Source organism: Coregonus clupeaformis, unplaced genomic scaffold (assembly GCF_020615455.1).
Source record: "Coregonus clupeaformis isolate EN_2021a unplaced genomic scaffold, ASM2061545v1 scaf0731, whole genome shotgun sequence".
Lineage (NCBI taxonomy): Eukaryota > Metazoa > Chordata > Actinopteri > Salmoniformes > Salmonidae > Coregonus > Coregonus clupeaformis.
Window position 1 is genome coordinate 90,389 of NW_025534186.1, and position 15,512 is coordinate 105,900.

At 42.4% G+C, this 15,512-nt stretch overlaps 1 protein-coding gene across 1 annotated transcript in view; it reads right to left on the reverse strand.

Moving 5' to 3' along the window:
- Window positions 1–15,512, reverse strand: part of LOC121585375 (protein capicua homolog) — a 52,346-nt gene that overhangs the window by 11,580 nt on the left and 25,254 nt on the right. Inside the window, 7 exon segments of the mRNA XM_045216516.1 lie at window positions 2,845–2,983; window positions 3,149–3,327; window positions 3,526–3,664; window positions 3,802–3,984; window positions 4,159–4,270; window positions 11,974–12,145; window positions 12,280–12,429. Of these exon segments, the coding sequence (XP_045072451.1) occupies window positions 2,845–2,983; window positions 3,149–3,327; window positions 3,526–3,664; window positions 3,802–3,984; window positions 4,159–4,270; window positions 11,974–12,145; window positions 12,280–12,429 (1,074 nt within the window).

Genomic DNA, 15,512 nt, shown 5'->3' on the forward strand with positions numbered 1-15,512 from the left:
CATCGAGATGTTAGCTATTAAAATCAGATCAATAATAATATCAGAGGATTAGAAATACAGGGCTTAAAAACAAAGGTGTCATTGTACGCTGATGATTGATGTTTTCTTTTAAATCCACAACTAGAATCCCTCCACAGCCTCATAGAGGATCTAGATACATTTTCTAACCTCTCTGGATTACAACCAAATTATGACAAATGTACTATATTACGTATTGGATCACTAAAAAATACAATTTTTACATTACCATGTAGTTTACCAATAAAATGGTCTGATGGTGATGTGGATATACTCAGAATACATATCCCAAAGGAAATAAATGATCTCACTTCAATAAATTTTAATAGAATGTTAGCAAAAATAGATAAGATCTTACTACCATGGAAAGGAAAATACCTGTCAATTTGTGGAAAAATCACCCTGATTAACTCTTTAGTATTATCCCAGTTTACCTATTTGCTTATGGTCTTGCCTACGCCTAGCGAACAGTTTTTTAAATTATATGAGAAAAAAATATTCAATTTTATTTGGAACGGCAAGCCAGACAAAATTAAAAGGGCATATTTATATAATGAATATGAATTCGGAGGACAGAAATGATTAAATATTAAAGCATCAGACCTATCACTAAAGGCTTCAGTCATACAAAAGTTATACTTAAATCCGAACTGGTTCTCAAGCAAATTAGTAAGATTGTCTCACCCAATGTTCAAGAAAGGCCTTTTCCCCTTTATTCAGATTACAACAACTCATTTGCAGTTATTTGAAAAGGAAATCATCTCCCAATTATCACTATTTCTAAAACAAGCCATTGAAAGTTGGTTGCAATTTCAATTTAATCCTCCAGAAACGATGGAGCAAATAATGCAACAAATAGTGGTTAAATTCAAATATACTAATTGACAAAAAACCTTTATTTTTTGACAGAATGTTTAAAAAAGGTATAATCTTCGTAAATGATATCATCGGTAGGACTGGTGAAGTTATGTCACACATGCAGCTAACAAAAACATATGGAAATGTCTGCTCTACCCAAAATTACAACCAGATAATTGCAGCCTTACCGCAAAAGTGGAAGAGGAAAGTGGAAGGGGGAGAAAGTAAGGAACTTGTCTGTCGGCCTTGCATTAAAGAACATAATTGGTTAAGGAAAACTGTGATAAATAAAAAAGTATATCAGTTTCACTTAAGGACCAAAGGATTGACAGCCGTCCCATATAGATTGCAAAATAGTTGGGAAGAGATCTTTGACGTACCGATCCCATGGCATAGTGTTTATGAACTGACACGCAAAAGCGACACGGATTCAAAAATTAGAATCTTTCAATTTAAATTATTATATAAAATTCTTGCTACCAATAGAATGTTATTTATATGGGGGATACAATCTTCCCAGCTCTGCAGATTTTGCTGTGAAGAGACAGAATCATTAGATCATTTGTTTTGGTTCTGTCCATTTGTAGCTTGTTTTTGGACACAGGTACAGGAATGGCTAAAGGATTGCAATATTTACCTGGAGCTAACCTTGCAGATAGCATTACTGGGTGATCTGAAAAGTCATAGTCAATCAATCAATAATATAATAATACTTTTAGCAAAAATGTTTATTTTTAATTCACAATCTGTAGAAGCAATGAGAATAGAAAGGTTCAGAACTTTTGTAAAACATCACAGTACGGTTGAAATATATATGGCAAATAGAAATCCTATATGGATGGTGTTAAGAGATAGATGGGAGGTATTGAATAGAGTTGAAGGATGGGACTAATAACAAATAATAACAAAGATAGCTAATAATGTAAGCATACTGTGTCCATAATAAGTATATAGGTTGAATGTTGGGAGCTTTTGGGAAAGAGCACAGTTAGAAAGATATGGCATATAGAAGCAAACCGGATGGACATCATGAAAATGATCGGAGAGGTTGAGAGTAGAAGAAGTTCAGGAGCAAAAATATGTATGTGTATATATATATATATATAATAGAATTATTGTAAAAATAACTCTGTCCATAAGGTGTAGATAGTAAGTATAGACCGGAAGTAGAGGCCTGGGCATTGTTGTTCACTAATTTACTCCAAGTAGGGAAAGGATGGCGGGGTTGAAAAGTAATAAAGGGGAGTATATATATAAAAAACATGGGGGATTGGAAGTGATGCAGACAATTACATTGATAGAAGTTACAATCAATGTACTCCTGAGTGGCTCAGTGGTCTAAGGCACTGCATCGTAGTGCTAACTGTGCCACTAGAGATCCTGGTTCGAATCCAGGCTCTGTCGCAGCCGGCCGCGACCGGGAGACTCATGGGCGGCGCACAATTGGCCCAGCGTCGTCCAGGGTAGGGGAGGGAATGGCCGGCAGGGATGTAGCTCAGTTGATAGAGCATGGCGTTTGCAACGCCAGGGTTGTGGGTTCGATTCACACGGGGGGCCAGTATATATAAAAAATAATAATTTATTCACTAACTGTAAGTGGCTCTGGATAAGAGCGTATGCTAAATGACTAAAATGTCAATGTAAATCTGCAATATTAAGCTGATCCATCCCCCCAAAAATAAAAACTTATTCTGACAGTATATTGTACACGTAATATGTATGTCTGGGAATCGTTTGTGTATAATTTCTGGCGACCAGATTGCCCTTCGAGGACAATAAAGATCTATTGAATTTCTGAGTTATTGCTCAAACTGTCCAATTAAGATGATGTCATTATGGGAAATGAGCTACCAGTAGTATTGTGTTTCCCAGCAGTGTAATGTTTTGGACCTTTACAGGGGGTTACTCCAAAATAAGCGTATAACTGTTGCGTTGCTGAAATTATGTCACAGCAGTTTAGTTTCTCACCAATGACGTCGTCATCTCCCTCCTCCTCACAGATGACCATGCGTTCCTCATCACTGGTCATGTCCTCACTGACCCCCCTCTGAGACCGGGACAGGGTCTGGGCACTCCCGGAAAACTGGCCACCACCATCCCCACACATCTGACACAGGAGAGGTGGGAAGAAGAGAGGTGGAGGACAGGGAGACAGATATAAAGACAAGAAAGTGATGGATAAGAGGGACGAGTCAGAACTGACATACCAAACTAAGAAATCATTGGAGTAAAGCGGCTGTGGTGAAAACAACATTATATAGCAGTGCCTTACCTGTGCCAGTTCGGCCAGGGCCTGTGTGTTGCCCCTCTCACTCCTCTCCAGGCTGTGCATGGCACTCTGGGAGAAGGCTCGGGGACGGGATAGCTGACCTACATGCCCCTCCCCTGGGTTCCGCTCAGACACACCCACCAGGCCAGGCCCCACCCCTTTCAGCTCCACACCATGGGGCTCTGAGAGAGAGAAAGTAAGGGGGAGAGTGGTGAGACTGAGACAGTGGTGCATAGCGAGAGGAAGAGAGAGATGAAATCATAATGTTGCAGTGATGACAGAGCTCAGAGGAAACCTTGGCAATCAATGAACATTTATCTTCCTTTCCGTTATCTGGTTCTCTCTTATTTGGGTGTATTGAGCAGCAGTGTGTGACTCACCAGTGGTCTCAGACATGCTCCTCTCTCTAATGTCTTTGCCACCCGGCCCCGGGAGCCCTCGGCCATCAGAACTAGACTTCTTCCTGTCTTTGTTGCACCACTTCCAGTCTGGGTGGGCCTTAAAGTGGGCCTCCTTCACCTGAGAAAGAGGGAAAGAGAGAGATAGAGAAGATAAGCCAACAAAATACATTTCTTAATTTTTTGGCTGCTTAGTCTTCAATGCTCAGATCAGACTAAACCATTGTACTAAACTGGTGTGTGTGTGTTTGCGTATACTTGGAAGGCGAGGTCATGGTACTTCTGCTTCTCTTTGGGCCCCAGGGCATACCACCACTCGCCCAGGATCTTGCTAACCGTGCGGTTGTCCTGGTTGGGGTGCCTCTGGTGCACCAGCGCTCGGTGACGCTTACTGAAGATCATGAACGCGTTCATCGGCCGCCTGATGTGGTCCTTCTCCCTCTGAGCGGGAGGAAAGAATGATTAGATGAGAGGGTGAGAGAAAGAGAGAGTTCCTTGCCAGGGCTGCTCTTGTCTTTTAGCAATGTGATTAAATGAGGGAATGGAATGCATGACAAGGTAAGAGATGAATTGAGAAAATGAGTGATTGAGAGACAGGTGAGAGGTTGAGGTTACCTTGCCAGGGCTGATCTTGTCCCCATCTTTGGGCAGGGCGCTGAGGGACTGAGTGCGTCTCTTCACAGGAGTTACAGACAGGGGCGGCTCAGGAAGAACACTGGGGAAGAATCTGAGAGAGAGACAGGAGGAGACAGAACCATGACAACATCAGATATCTCTGACCTAAACCATATATATATATATATATATATATCTCACTCACCATCATACCTCTGTAGCAAACATGGGAAAAAAATTGAAAAACAGACAAAAACAACTCTCTAGGCAGTATAGGTTTTAGGAGAGAGATTTACATAAAAACTGTCATTCTCTTTCACACACAAAGGGCAGGGAAGGTGGCTCATCTCCCCAGAGACAGTTCAGTGGATTCAGCAGACAGCTCATACTGGAAAATGGACAGCAGCAGCCTGGCCACAGCCATTATTTTTATTTATTTTTTATGTTTTATTGTTAAACACACCGGATAGGTGCAGTGAAATGTGTTTTTTTACAGGGTCAGCCATAGTAGTACGGCACCCCTGGAGCGAATAAGGGTTAAGTGCCTTGCTCAACGGCACATCGAAAGATCTTTCACCTTGTCGGCTCAGGTATTCAAACTAGCAACCTTTCGGTTACTGGCCCAACACTCTAACCGCTAGGCTACCTGTATATTCATATAGCTTATATTCATATTGCCATTCATATAGCTAGTAAGAAAGCACAGAGACGGAATGCTTGTTCCTCACCTCTTTGTTCAAATAACATGCTGCTCTACATGTACGACTAGGAGTTTACTAAAACATCACAGTGGACGTGTGGAGCCACTCAACACACAGGTTGATTTTATGTGTCTACTACGGCTGTCCCTGACGACAAAAACATATTGGCAGACCGAAAGTCTGTTCTTTCGACCAATCAACTGGTCGAAATTTTAAAACGTTTTTATATAAAATCAACTACAGTACCTTGCAAAAGTATTCATCCCCCTTGGCGTTTTTCCTAAATTGATTTGTATTTGGATTTCATGTAATGGACATACACAAAATAGTCCAAATTGGTGAAGTGAAATAAAAAAAATTACTTGTTTAAAGAAATTCTGAAAAAATTTATAACGGAAAAAGTGGTGCGTGCATACAGTGAGGGAAAAAAGTATTTGATCCCAGGGTAGTGGAGGGAATGGCCAGCAGGGATGTAGCTCAGTTGGTAGAGCATGGCGTTTGCAGCGCCAGGGTTGTGGGTTCGATTCCCACGGGGGGCCAGTATGAAAAAAATAAGATGTATGCACTCACTAACTGTAAGTCGCTCTGGATAAGAGCGTCTGCTAAATGACAAAAAATGTAAATGTAAAAAAAATTGAACAGTGAGAGACAGAATAACAACTAAAAAATCCAGAAGAACGCATGTCAAAAATGTTATAAATTGATTTGCATTTTAATGAGGGAAATAAGTATTTGACCCCTCTGCAAAACATGACTTAGTACTTGGTGGCAAAACCCTTGTTGGCAATCACAGAGGTCAGACGTTTCTTGTAGTTGGCCACCAGGTTTGCACACATCTCAGGAGGGATTTTGTCCCACTCCTCTTTGCAGATCTTCTCCAAGTCATTAAGGTTTCGAGGCTGACGTTTGGCAACTCGAACCTTCGGCTCCCTCCACAGATTTTCTATGGGATTAATGTTTGGAGACTGGCTAGGCCACTCCAGGACCTTAATGTGCTTCTTCTTGAGCCACTCCTTTGTTGCCTTGGCCATGTGTTTTGGGTCATTGTCATGCTGGAATACCCATCCACGACCCATTTTCAATGCCCTGGCTGAGGGAAGGAGGTTCTCACCCAAGATTTGACGGTACATGGCCCCGTCCATCGTCCCTTTGATGCGGTGAAGTTGTCCTGTCCCCTTAGCAGAAAAACACCCCCAAAGCATAATGTTTCCACCTCCATGTTTGACGGTGGGGATGGTGTTCTTAGGGTCATAGGCAGCATTCCTCCTCCTCCAAACACAGCGAGTTGAGTTGATGCCAAAGAGCTCCATTTTGGTCTCATCTGACCACAAGACTTTCACCCAGTTCTCCTCTGAATCATTCAGATGTTCATTGGCAAACTTCAGACGGGCATGTATGTGTGCTTTCTTGAGCAGGGGGACCTTGCGGGCGCTGCAGGATTTCAGTCCTTCACGGCGTAGTGTGTTACCAATTGCTTTCTTGGTGACTATGGTCCCAGCTGCCTTGAGATCATTGACAAGATCCTCCCGTGTAGTTCTGGGCTGATTCCTCACCGTTCTCATGATCATTGCAACTCCACGAGGTGAGATCTTGCATGGAGCCCCAGGCCGAGGGAGATTGACAGTTATTTTGTGTTTCTTCCATTTGCGAATAATTGCACCAACTGTTGTCACCTTCTCACCAAGCTGCTTGCCGATGGTCTTGTAGCCCATTCCAGCCTTGTGTAGGTCTACAATCTTGTCCCTGACATCCTTGGAGAGCTCTTTGGTCTTGGCCATGGTGGAGAGTTTGGAATCTGATTGATTGCTTCTGTGGACAGGTGTCTATTATACAGGTAACAAGCTTAGATTAGGAGCACTCCCTTTAAGAGTGTGCTCCTAATCTCAGCTCGTTACCTGTATAAAAGACACCTGGGAGCCAGACATCTTTCTGATTGAGAGGGGGTCAAATACTTATTTCCCTCATTAAAATGCAAATCAATTTATAACATTTTTGACATGCGTTCAAATAAACCTACCATTAACATTATAGACTGATAATGTCTTTGTCAGTGGGCAAACTTACAAAATCAGCAGGGGATCAAATACTTTTTTCCCTCACTGTATGTATTAACATTTGCTATGAAGCCCCTAAATAAGATCTGGTGCAACCAATTACTTTCAGAAGTCACATAATTAGTTAAATAAAGTCCACCTGTGTTCAATCTAAGTGTCACATGATCTCAGTAAATATACACCTGTTCTGAAAGGCCCCAGAGTCTGCAACACCACCAAGCAAGCGGCACCATGAACACCAAGGAGCTCTCCAACCAGGTCAGGGACAAAGTTGTGGAGAAGTACAGATCAGGGTTGGGTTATAAAAAAAAATCTGAAACTTTGAACATCCCACAGAGCACCATTAAATCCATTATTAAAAAATTGAAAGAATATGGCACCACAACAAACCAGCCAAGAGAGGGCCGCCCACCAAAACTCACAGACCAGGCAAGGAGGGCATTAATCAGAGAGGCAACAAAGAGACCAAAGATAACCCTGAAGGAGCTGCAAAGCTCCACAGCGGAGATTGGAGTATCTGTCCATAGGACCACTTTAAGACATACACTCCACAGAGCTGGGCTTTACGGAAGAGTGGCCAGAAAAAAGCCATTGCTTAAAGAAAAAAATAAGCAAACACGTGTGGTGTTCGCCAAAAGGCATGTGGGAGACTCCCCAAACATATGGAAGAAGGTACTCTGGTCAGATGAGACTAAAATTGAGATTTTTGCAATCAAGGAAAACGCTATGTCTGCCGCAAACCCAACACCTCTCATCACCCCGAGAACACCATCCCCACAGTGAAGCATGGTGGTGGCAGCATCATGCTGTGGGATGTTTTTCATCAGCAGGGACTGGGAAACTGGTCAGAATTGAAGGTATGATGGATGCCGCTAAATACAGGGAAATTCTTGAGGGAAACCTGTTTCAGTCTTCCAGAGATTTGAGACTGGGACGGAGGTTCACCTTCCAGCAGGACAATGACCCTAAGCATACTGCTAAAGCAACACTCGAGTGGTTTAAGGGAAAATATTTAAAGGTATTGGAATGGCCTAGTCAAAGCCCAGACCTCAATCCAATTGAGAATCTGTGGTATGACTTAAAGATTGCTGTACACCAGCGGAACCCATCCAAGTTGAAGGAGCTGGAGCAGTTTTGCCTTGAAGAATGGGCAAAAATCCCAGTGGCTAGATGTGCCAAGCTTATAGAGACATACCCCAAGAGACTTGCAGCTGTAATTGCTGCAAAAGGTGGCTCTACAAAGTATTGACTTTGGGGGGGGGGTGAATAGTTATGCACGCTCAAGTTCTGTTTTTTTGTCTTATTTCTTCTTTGTTTCACAATAAAAAATATTTTGCATCTTCAAAGTGGTAGGCATGTTGTGTAAATCAAATGATACTAACCCCCAAAAAATCCATTTTAATTCCAGGTTGTAAGGCAACAAAATAGTAAAAATGCCAAGGGGGTGAATACTTCCGTAATTGAGCTTGTCTGATGCTTGATGTGGATGTCAGTTCAGAGGGGTTGGGTTAAATCCGGAAGACACATTTCGGTTGAATGCATTCAGTTGTACAACTGACTAGGTATCCCCCTTTCCCTTTAAGCGCACTGTTTGATTAAATATGACACAAATGACTTGAGGGAGCCAGAGATCAAGATAACCAGAAGACAAAAAACTTTACCATCCTCCTGCCACTCCTGCCAAACAAGCCATTTGCCACACGGGCCTGTCATCATTCACAGGCCTGCCATCATTCACTTACTGCGTGTTTACAGGCAGTGCAACTAAAGTTGGCTAGCTTGCTACTTCCAGACACAAATGAGAGAACACCTCACTCTGACCATTTTACTCGCCGTAGCAGAGCTGATTAGGCTGTTTACATGTTTCGTAGAGCATTCTTGACTAACTGTTAATTTTTTTTGCCTTTGTTTACTGACACCCATCATATTCAGTGGGTTTTGCGCATTCGTAAATTCATCAGTTATTCTGCACTCTGGCACACTCAGACAAGAGTGCTCTGAAATCAGAGTAGCTAGATAGCCAGAGTGAATTTGCGAACGCAAGAGATATGCTAGCTAACTGGATGACAGTCGTTAAAGTTCTTGCTAGCTAACCAAATGACACCTGCATCTCTAGCTGTGTATAGCCACCGAAAAACAATATGAGGGGAAAAAGTCAGTCACTCACCCACTCCTCCAATGGCATGACATCCTCCTAGCAGCTAGCTAGCTAGCTAATGTTAGGTTCTGTGTTTTTAGCTTGCTACATAAATAGATACACTAGCCTATAAGCCACGTTATGACTGACTTGTGATCATTGCCCTTGCTAGTTTGATTGTATTGACATTCCCAGCATTAGTTACATTAGTCAGTTTTTGTCCAGAATATTAAGTCATTGAAACTGAAACAGTGCATCCCGAATGGAGGCAGCAAACAATGTACCATTGTATTGCTGAATTATATTAATCATGCATTGAACTGCATCCATCTATTCTGCCAACAATGCCTTAGTGTATGTCATGGAATGTTGAGTCAAATAGAACCTATTTTTAAAACCTCTTCTAAAGTTGGTTTTGTAGCATAAACTGGGAATTTGATATTTTTTAGTGATATTATGATTGTCTGTTTGTTGCATATCTGCAAAGTAGTTAAAATGTTGTCAGTTCCACTTTAAACTTTAGGTCACCAGTAACTTTGTGTGCTAAAAGTGAAATGCTTTTTGCAATGGAAGTAATAGTTGTACATTTCGATTGGAAAATGCTTAATGGTTGTGTTTTTGTATTCTATGATTGGGACCTACTGGCTTTTTATGTCCTTGTTTATGGACTGCTTATCCTTTAACATCATGCTGTGTGTGACTGCTGTCTTTCCATCGGCCCTATCGGTGCTTGGAGAAGTGGGTATACTCTAATTTTGCCAGAAAGTTCCCAAACAGCCTGCCCAGAGAAGGAAAGGCACCCTGAGTGAAAAATCATATATGTTTTCCTATGGTTTCTTTATGCGTTTTCCTATAGATTTTTACTCTAAAAAAAATCACACTTATTGTTTTTATAGAAAAAGGACTAAAGAATGATGGTCTAAGTCCACAACAATGCTTAAACCACATCAATCTGATTGGGTGGGCCTGTCAGGGCCTGGCTCCCCAGTGGGTGGGTCTCTGTCCACCCAGGTCCATCCATGTCTACACCCCTGATGCAAACAGTGCATGATGACATTTGCGCATCACAAATAGCCTACTAACCAACACTTCGGACTAAACTTTTTCAATACCGGGTTTGCATATCCATTGTTGCCTTAGTTAGCATTTACTTGTAGATATCATACGTTGAAACGTCTTTCCTACCCTACCAGCTACCGATGTAATTATTCTCTGAGCTGCTCCATGCCAAAAGCATTTGAGAGCTGCACACTCTTGTTGCCTGCAGATGATATTCCGTTGAAACTTGGCTATGTGCGCTGCGCGCATGTGAATATATTTCACGTGCTTTGTGATTGTGTAGGCTACTTTGTGCTACATATTTGATAAATCGCATACCTCCACTACACTACTTTGATTCGCATCAGTAGGGTTTAAGAAGTGAGTATAAGCAAAGCCAACTGAAAAAAAAGTGGGTATACGGCTTATACCTGCGTATACCCTCCACTACGCCACTGGCGCTTTGTGTTTTACAAAAAGTGCACTCCTACACGAGTGCACTGGTATTACGGTTGCTGTCCTTTCAGAATCACAAACCTGTCACACACTGAAGGCCTATAGGTTCGCCACTGCGCAAACATGTCTATAATAGATATAAAGCTAATGTTTCAAGAAAGGATAATATATATTTGGCCTGGCGAAACGATTTTATGCGCTGACTGAATGGAAGCTGACAATTATGAGTTTTTTACTTTGGGAAGAAATTATGAGTCCTCACTGTCCAAGACAGAGTCAAGACTGAGTACAAATGTATCCTACACCTAGACAAGACCGAAACACTCAATATGTGGTCTCGAAACAAGACTCGAGACCGGTCTAGAGTACTACAACTATGTAAAAATAGCCTACATAAAGCCAAAAAATAAAAACAATGCAACCTGCAGGTAGAAAATATCCTGATAAAAATAAATATCCTATAAATCCCATTGGCTATGCATGGCCTGTCTGCAACGAACTTTAAACATTGTATCAACTATCAACTTGGGTCAGCCCGAAGCTCATGCTAACAAACTTGCAACATTGTATAAAATATTCTGGGCCCTCAGAGTTTCGCTCCAGTGAGCTCGGGTCAGACAAAGCTGTAGGTAAGCCAATCAGAGGTAATCATCAGGTAAGCCAATCAGAAATACTATCAGATCCCCAAATGGGCACATTTATGCCTACATTTGCACACAGGCAAGGTAGCCTATAGGCCTATTTCTATGCGTAATCAGGTGCACGTCCTTACTCAACATTGACAGTAGCGCTCCAAACAAAAGTCAATGACTAAATTGACAAAACACGTAAATGGAATGAAATAAACCAAAACTTGTTTCGCACAAGTGTAGTATAGGTAAACAACGTGTCCACTCTAACAATGAGAACGGTAAAAGACTGGAATAATAATATATTGAATGCAATAACAGAAATTACCGTAACCAAACAAACATTATGGATTAGAAATTATTGGAATTAATGGTAAATGTGCTACTGGTGATATATGTAATGGGGAATTGATAGACACTAACAATCAAACGCAAACAATTCTCACAATGTAGTTATGAAACAATGAAGGTGCACAAATTGGCGGAAGAGCGCGCATTCTGGAAAGAGACCTGCATTATGCATCTTAGCCACACTCCCCTTCTTCTTGGACGGTGCCATCCTCCGCAATGGATTAGTCTTGGCCTCCGCAATGGATTAGTTCACTGAGATGGGCGCGAATCAGACAGGTGTCTGAGATGTCTCATGTTTTTTTTGCTACTGCTCGACAAAAAAAATTATTGGTCGACCAACAGCCTAACGACCAAACAATCGACCAGTCGACTAACTGGGGTCAGCCTTAGTGTCCACACACACATGCATGCAATTATGCATGCAGTCACGCACGCACACAAACACTTACGGGTCATCCACGTCACTCTCAGTCTCACTGTCTGGCCTCTCTCTTTCGGTCTCTCTCTCCCTCTCTGGGGCCAGGTCGTCCGTGGAGGGAGTGGGCCGTGCTGTGGGTCCTCTCTCCAGGGTGGGGGGGCCCTCGTTGGCCTCCTGTAGCAGCACTGCACCCCCCTGAGACTCTGAGAAAGACAGGAAAAGGGGGCATTTTCGCAATGATTCTAATGGTTCAAATCTCTGATATACCAATGTTTGAAATCATGGTAGAAATGGTAATCGCGCTGGGATTTGGGGTAGAATTTCACCAAAAACCTACCTGTCTTCAGACTGGCAGCTTGGGGGTGATTGATTGGTTGTTGGCCCTCACCAGACTGAGTAGAGGCATCTGATTGGGTTGGTGCCAGGAAAGGGACCAATGAATGCCAGGGAAACACAGGAACTGACCGGGGTTCCACGTTGGTCCAGACTGCAAAAAAATACAAAGAAATGGTTAGGCCTACTCCTTTCATTCAGAGGCCTCCCGAGTGGCGCAGTGGTCTAAGGCACTGCATCGCAGTGCTAGCTGTGCCACTAGAGATCCTGGTTCGAATCCAGGCTCTGTCGTAGCAGGCCGTGACCGGGAGACCCATGGGACGGCGCATAATTGGCCCTGCGTATGAAAAATAAAATAATGTATGCACTCACTAACTGTAAATTGCTATGGATTAGAGTGTCTGCTAAAAATGACTAAAATGTTTTTTTTAAATGTAAATATAATCCAGTCAGTGAAAATTATTTTTGAGCAACAGTTTATGGACTCACAATATGTCCAGACAATGCACTCCCCATAGTAAGCTAGCTGAAATATATTTTTCTAAATCTCAACTTCCGATAAACAATCTCATAACTTTCATATAAACAAGATTCTATTTCCAGATTTGGGGAACATATTGTTTTGTTAGCCTGTACACCTGCTAATAGTTTATTCATTACAATATGAATACTTTTCTAGTATGGCCAAGAAGTGACTATCAAAGGCACATCTTCCCAGAACCAGTGGCTCACTGGCTTAACCAATTATCTTACTAAGCAATTAGCCTCAGGTATATACACTCAAGGCTGTTGCTGCTCCCCATATGGGGCACCTCTGGAAACTCACCAGCAGGTAGCTGATCCATGTGAGTATCAATCGGCCATGAAAAATACCTGTATATAGCATTTATATCTCACTGTAAATTCATACTGCTACAACATAAAAAATGGTGCTGAAGACAAATATGAAAAACACAAAGGTAGTAAATGACCATGACTGACCAAACATGCTCAGTCCTTGACGGAGGTACTGAGGGCTCTCTGATGAATACATGGTTTGAAAAGGGTTCTTTATAGTGTTTTTCCAAAAACGATGAGTTAATTAAAAAGGGTCCTTGAAGACCTCGCTTTACAATGTAATTTAATCCATGTGTTCAAACATCCATCAGTGATCCAAGATCGTATAGTGGATGGCAATTCCATCGATGAAACAAGAACGCAACAGTGCTCGATGGTGCCTGCATCTGACGCTTCTCTTCAGATTGCGGTCATCAAGCACAACTTTCACTGAAACAGACGCACTGCTATTTTGATTTATCCGGTGGCGTACAGATGTATATGTTGATTTCTGATTAAAATACAGTCCCAGGCGCATCGGTCAACAACATGAGAGCAGCTCACGCTCTCATCTTTTCAGAAAGCCGCACTCTCTGCGAGCAGCATACTTGTTCACGCGCATTGACGATAACAATTACATTTCCCCAGTGCAGAAAATGAAATAGGTAAATGGATTGCCAACTAGCCAGTAGTCACAAGTTGCAACAGGATACAGAAGATACGACAATGTTAAATATCATCGGAGAAGTCTGTGTTCCTCTTGGTCTAATAACCCCTGATGCCCCCTCGTCTGTTTGTTTACATTACTGGAGTTCTGCGGTCATGAATAGGTTAACTAGGCCTCGCCCTCATCCACGGAGTAAATTGGCACATCAGTCCGAGACATACGCTATCCTCGCGGCCATGTTCAACTCGTCTCTACACGTACTCGCTTCAGTCTATCAGTGTACAAAAGGTACGAATGGCTAGTACATTGTTTAGGGCAGAAACGAACTCCGGAGTATTCGATGTATTGCATGTAGTCGACCAAGATGTCTGTCAGTGTCGTTCTGGCTAGCTAACATGAATTGCTAGCAGTGGAAAGCTAGCTAGCTAACTACCTGCTTTAGCTATCTGGCTAGCTAGTTGTTAGGCAAATGCTCAAAATGATAAAGCTATCAAATTCATCATCCTGCTAGATATGTTTATTGAAGGAATTTGTATCTGTCTGAATCTATTAATCAAATGCATATGCATCGGACAGTGTGTAACGTTACACACTACTAGTTAGCTGGCTAATTAACACAGGCTAGCAGCAGCTATTTGCCATCCATAAACTCCAGTGCAGGCTATGCTCAGCAACATCATGCGTTTACTTTGGATGTTCTTGCTGGAGTTTGGAGGACCCCAATTAATTGTTTATCTAACGTTAGCTGGCCACTACAGACGGGTTTATTGCAGTCTAGTGCAAATACTCTACATTGACGCAAGCAGCACTGCAATTGTCAGTCAAAATAACATTGTGCTACTTCAAAATACAGCCGACAGGTACAGCTCCAGACGGCAACCCGAGCCTCGAGTGCACCGGTCCAAATACCGCCGTACACCCGGGAACGCCCCTGGCCCTGCACCCGCAGCACAGAAAGCAGTCAAAGAAACGCAATTGTTGTCCTCATGTCACTACCCTTCCTTTACACAACAACAAAGGTCTGTTACTATTGTTTTTCTTCACACCATGAAACCACTTAAATTATTTGAGGAACAAGGACTCCTGCGTGCTAGATCTATAATATGGTAGCTAAATTGGCTAAAACATGTCTGAATACACCTGCACTTTTTTACTCCCAAAACCGTTAGCCACCTGCCTGTTTAACCGTATGGTAACCGAATACTGTCAGCATCCAAAATTGATATTCTATTGCTTTGGCACCAACTCATATTGAAATGTAAAGCAACGTGAAATCGTATTCACCATCAATTAACAAGGCGAATCATATGCTTGTGTGCGTAAAACTGGTGCATTCATCTATCTCCCATATCCCACTGGCTCTCCAGTTGCTGGTTAAATCCAAAGACCCATTTTGGGTGATTTTTGCAAGCTAGCCACCAATGCGCTATCCCCACTAATATTTTTTTAAACACCACCTTGGTATCTATCAACCTCTCAAAAAGGTAATCGACTGAAAATATAGTTGCCAGAAGTATTTCACTCCAACGCTGTCATGAGCAGCGGCGATGTTGATAACTCGGGCCCCAATGACAGAAAGTGGGGCGAGACCACAGCACTGTTCTGTGTTGGTTACTGTTCCACTTGGACCAAAGACCGGATTGAGCTCAAAGGCAGGAAACTGAAGCGAGGAGCCAGCCGGAGATGCTCTGACACAGATCCGTGGAATCGGGGGCTTTGTATAGAAATAGCAGCTCGAGGTCCAGTGCGATCCC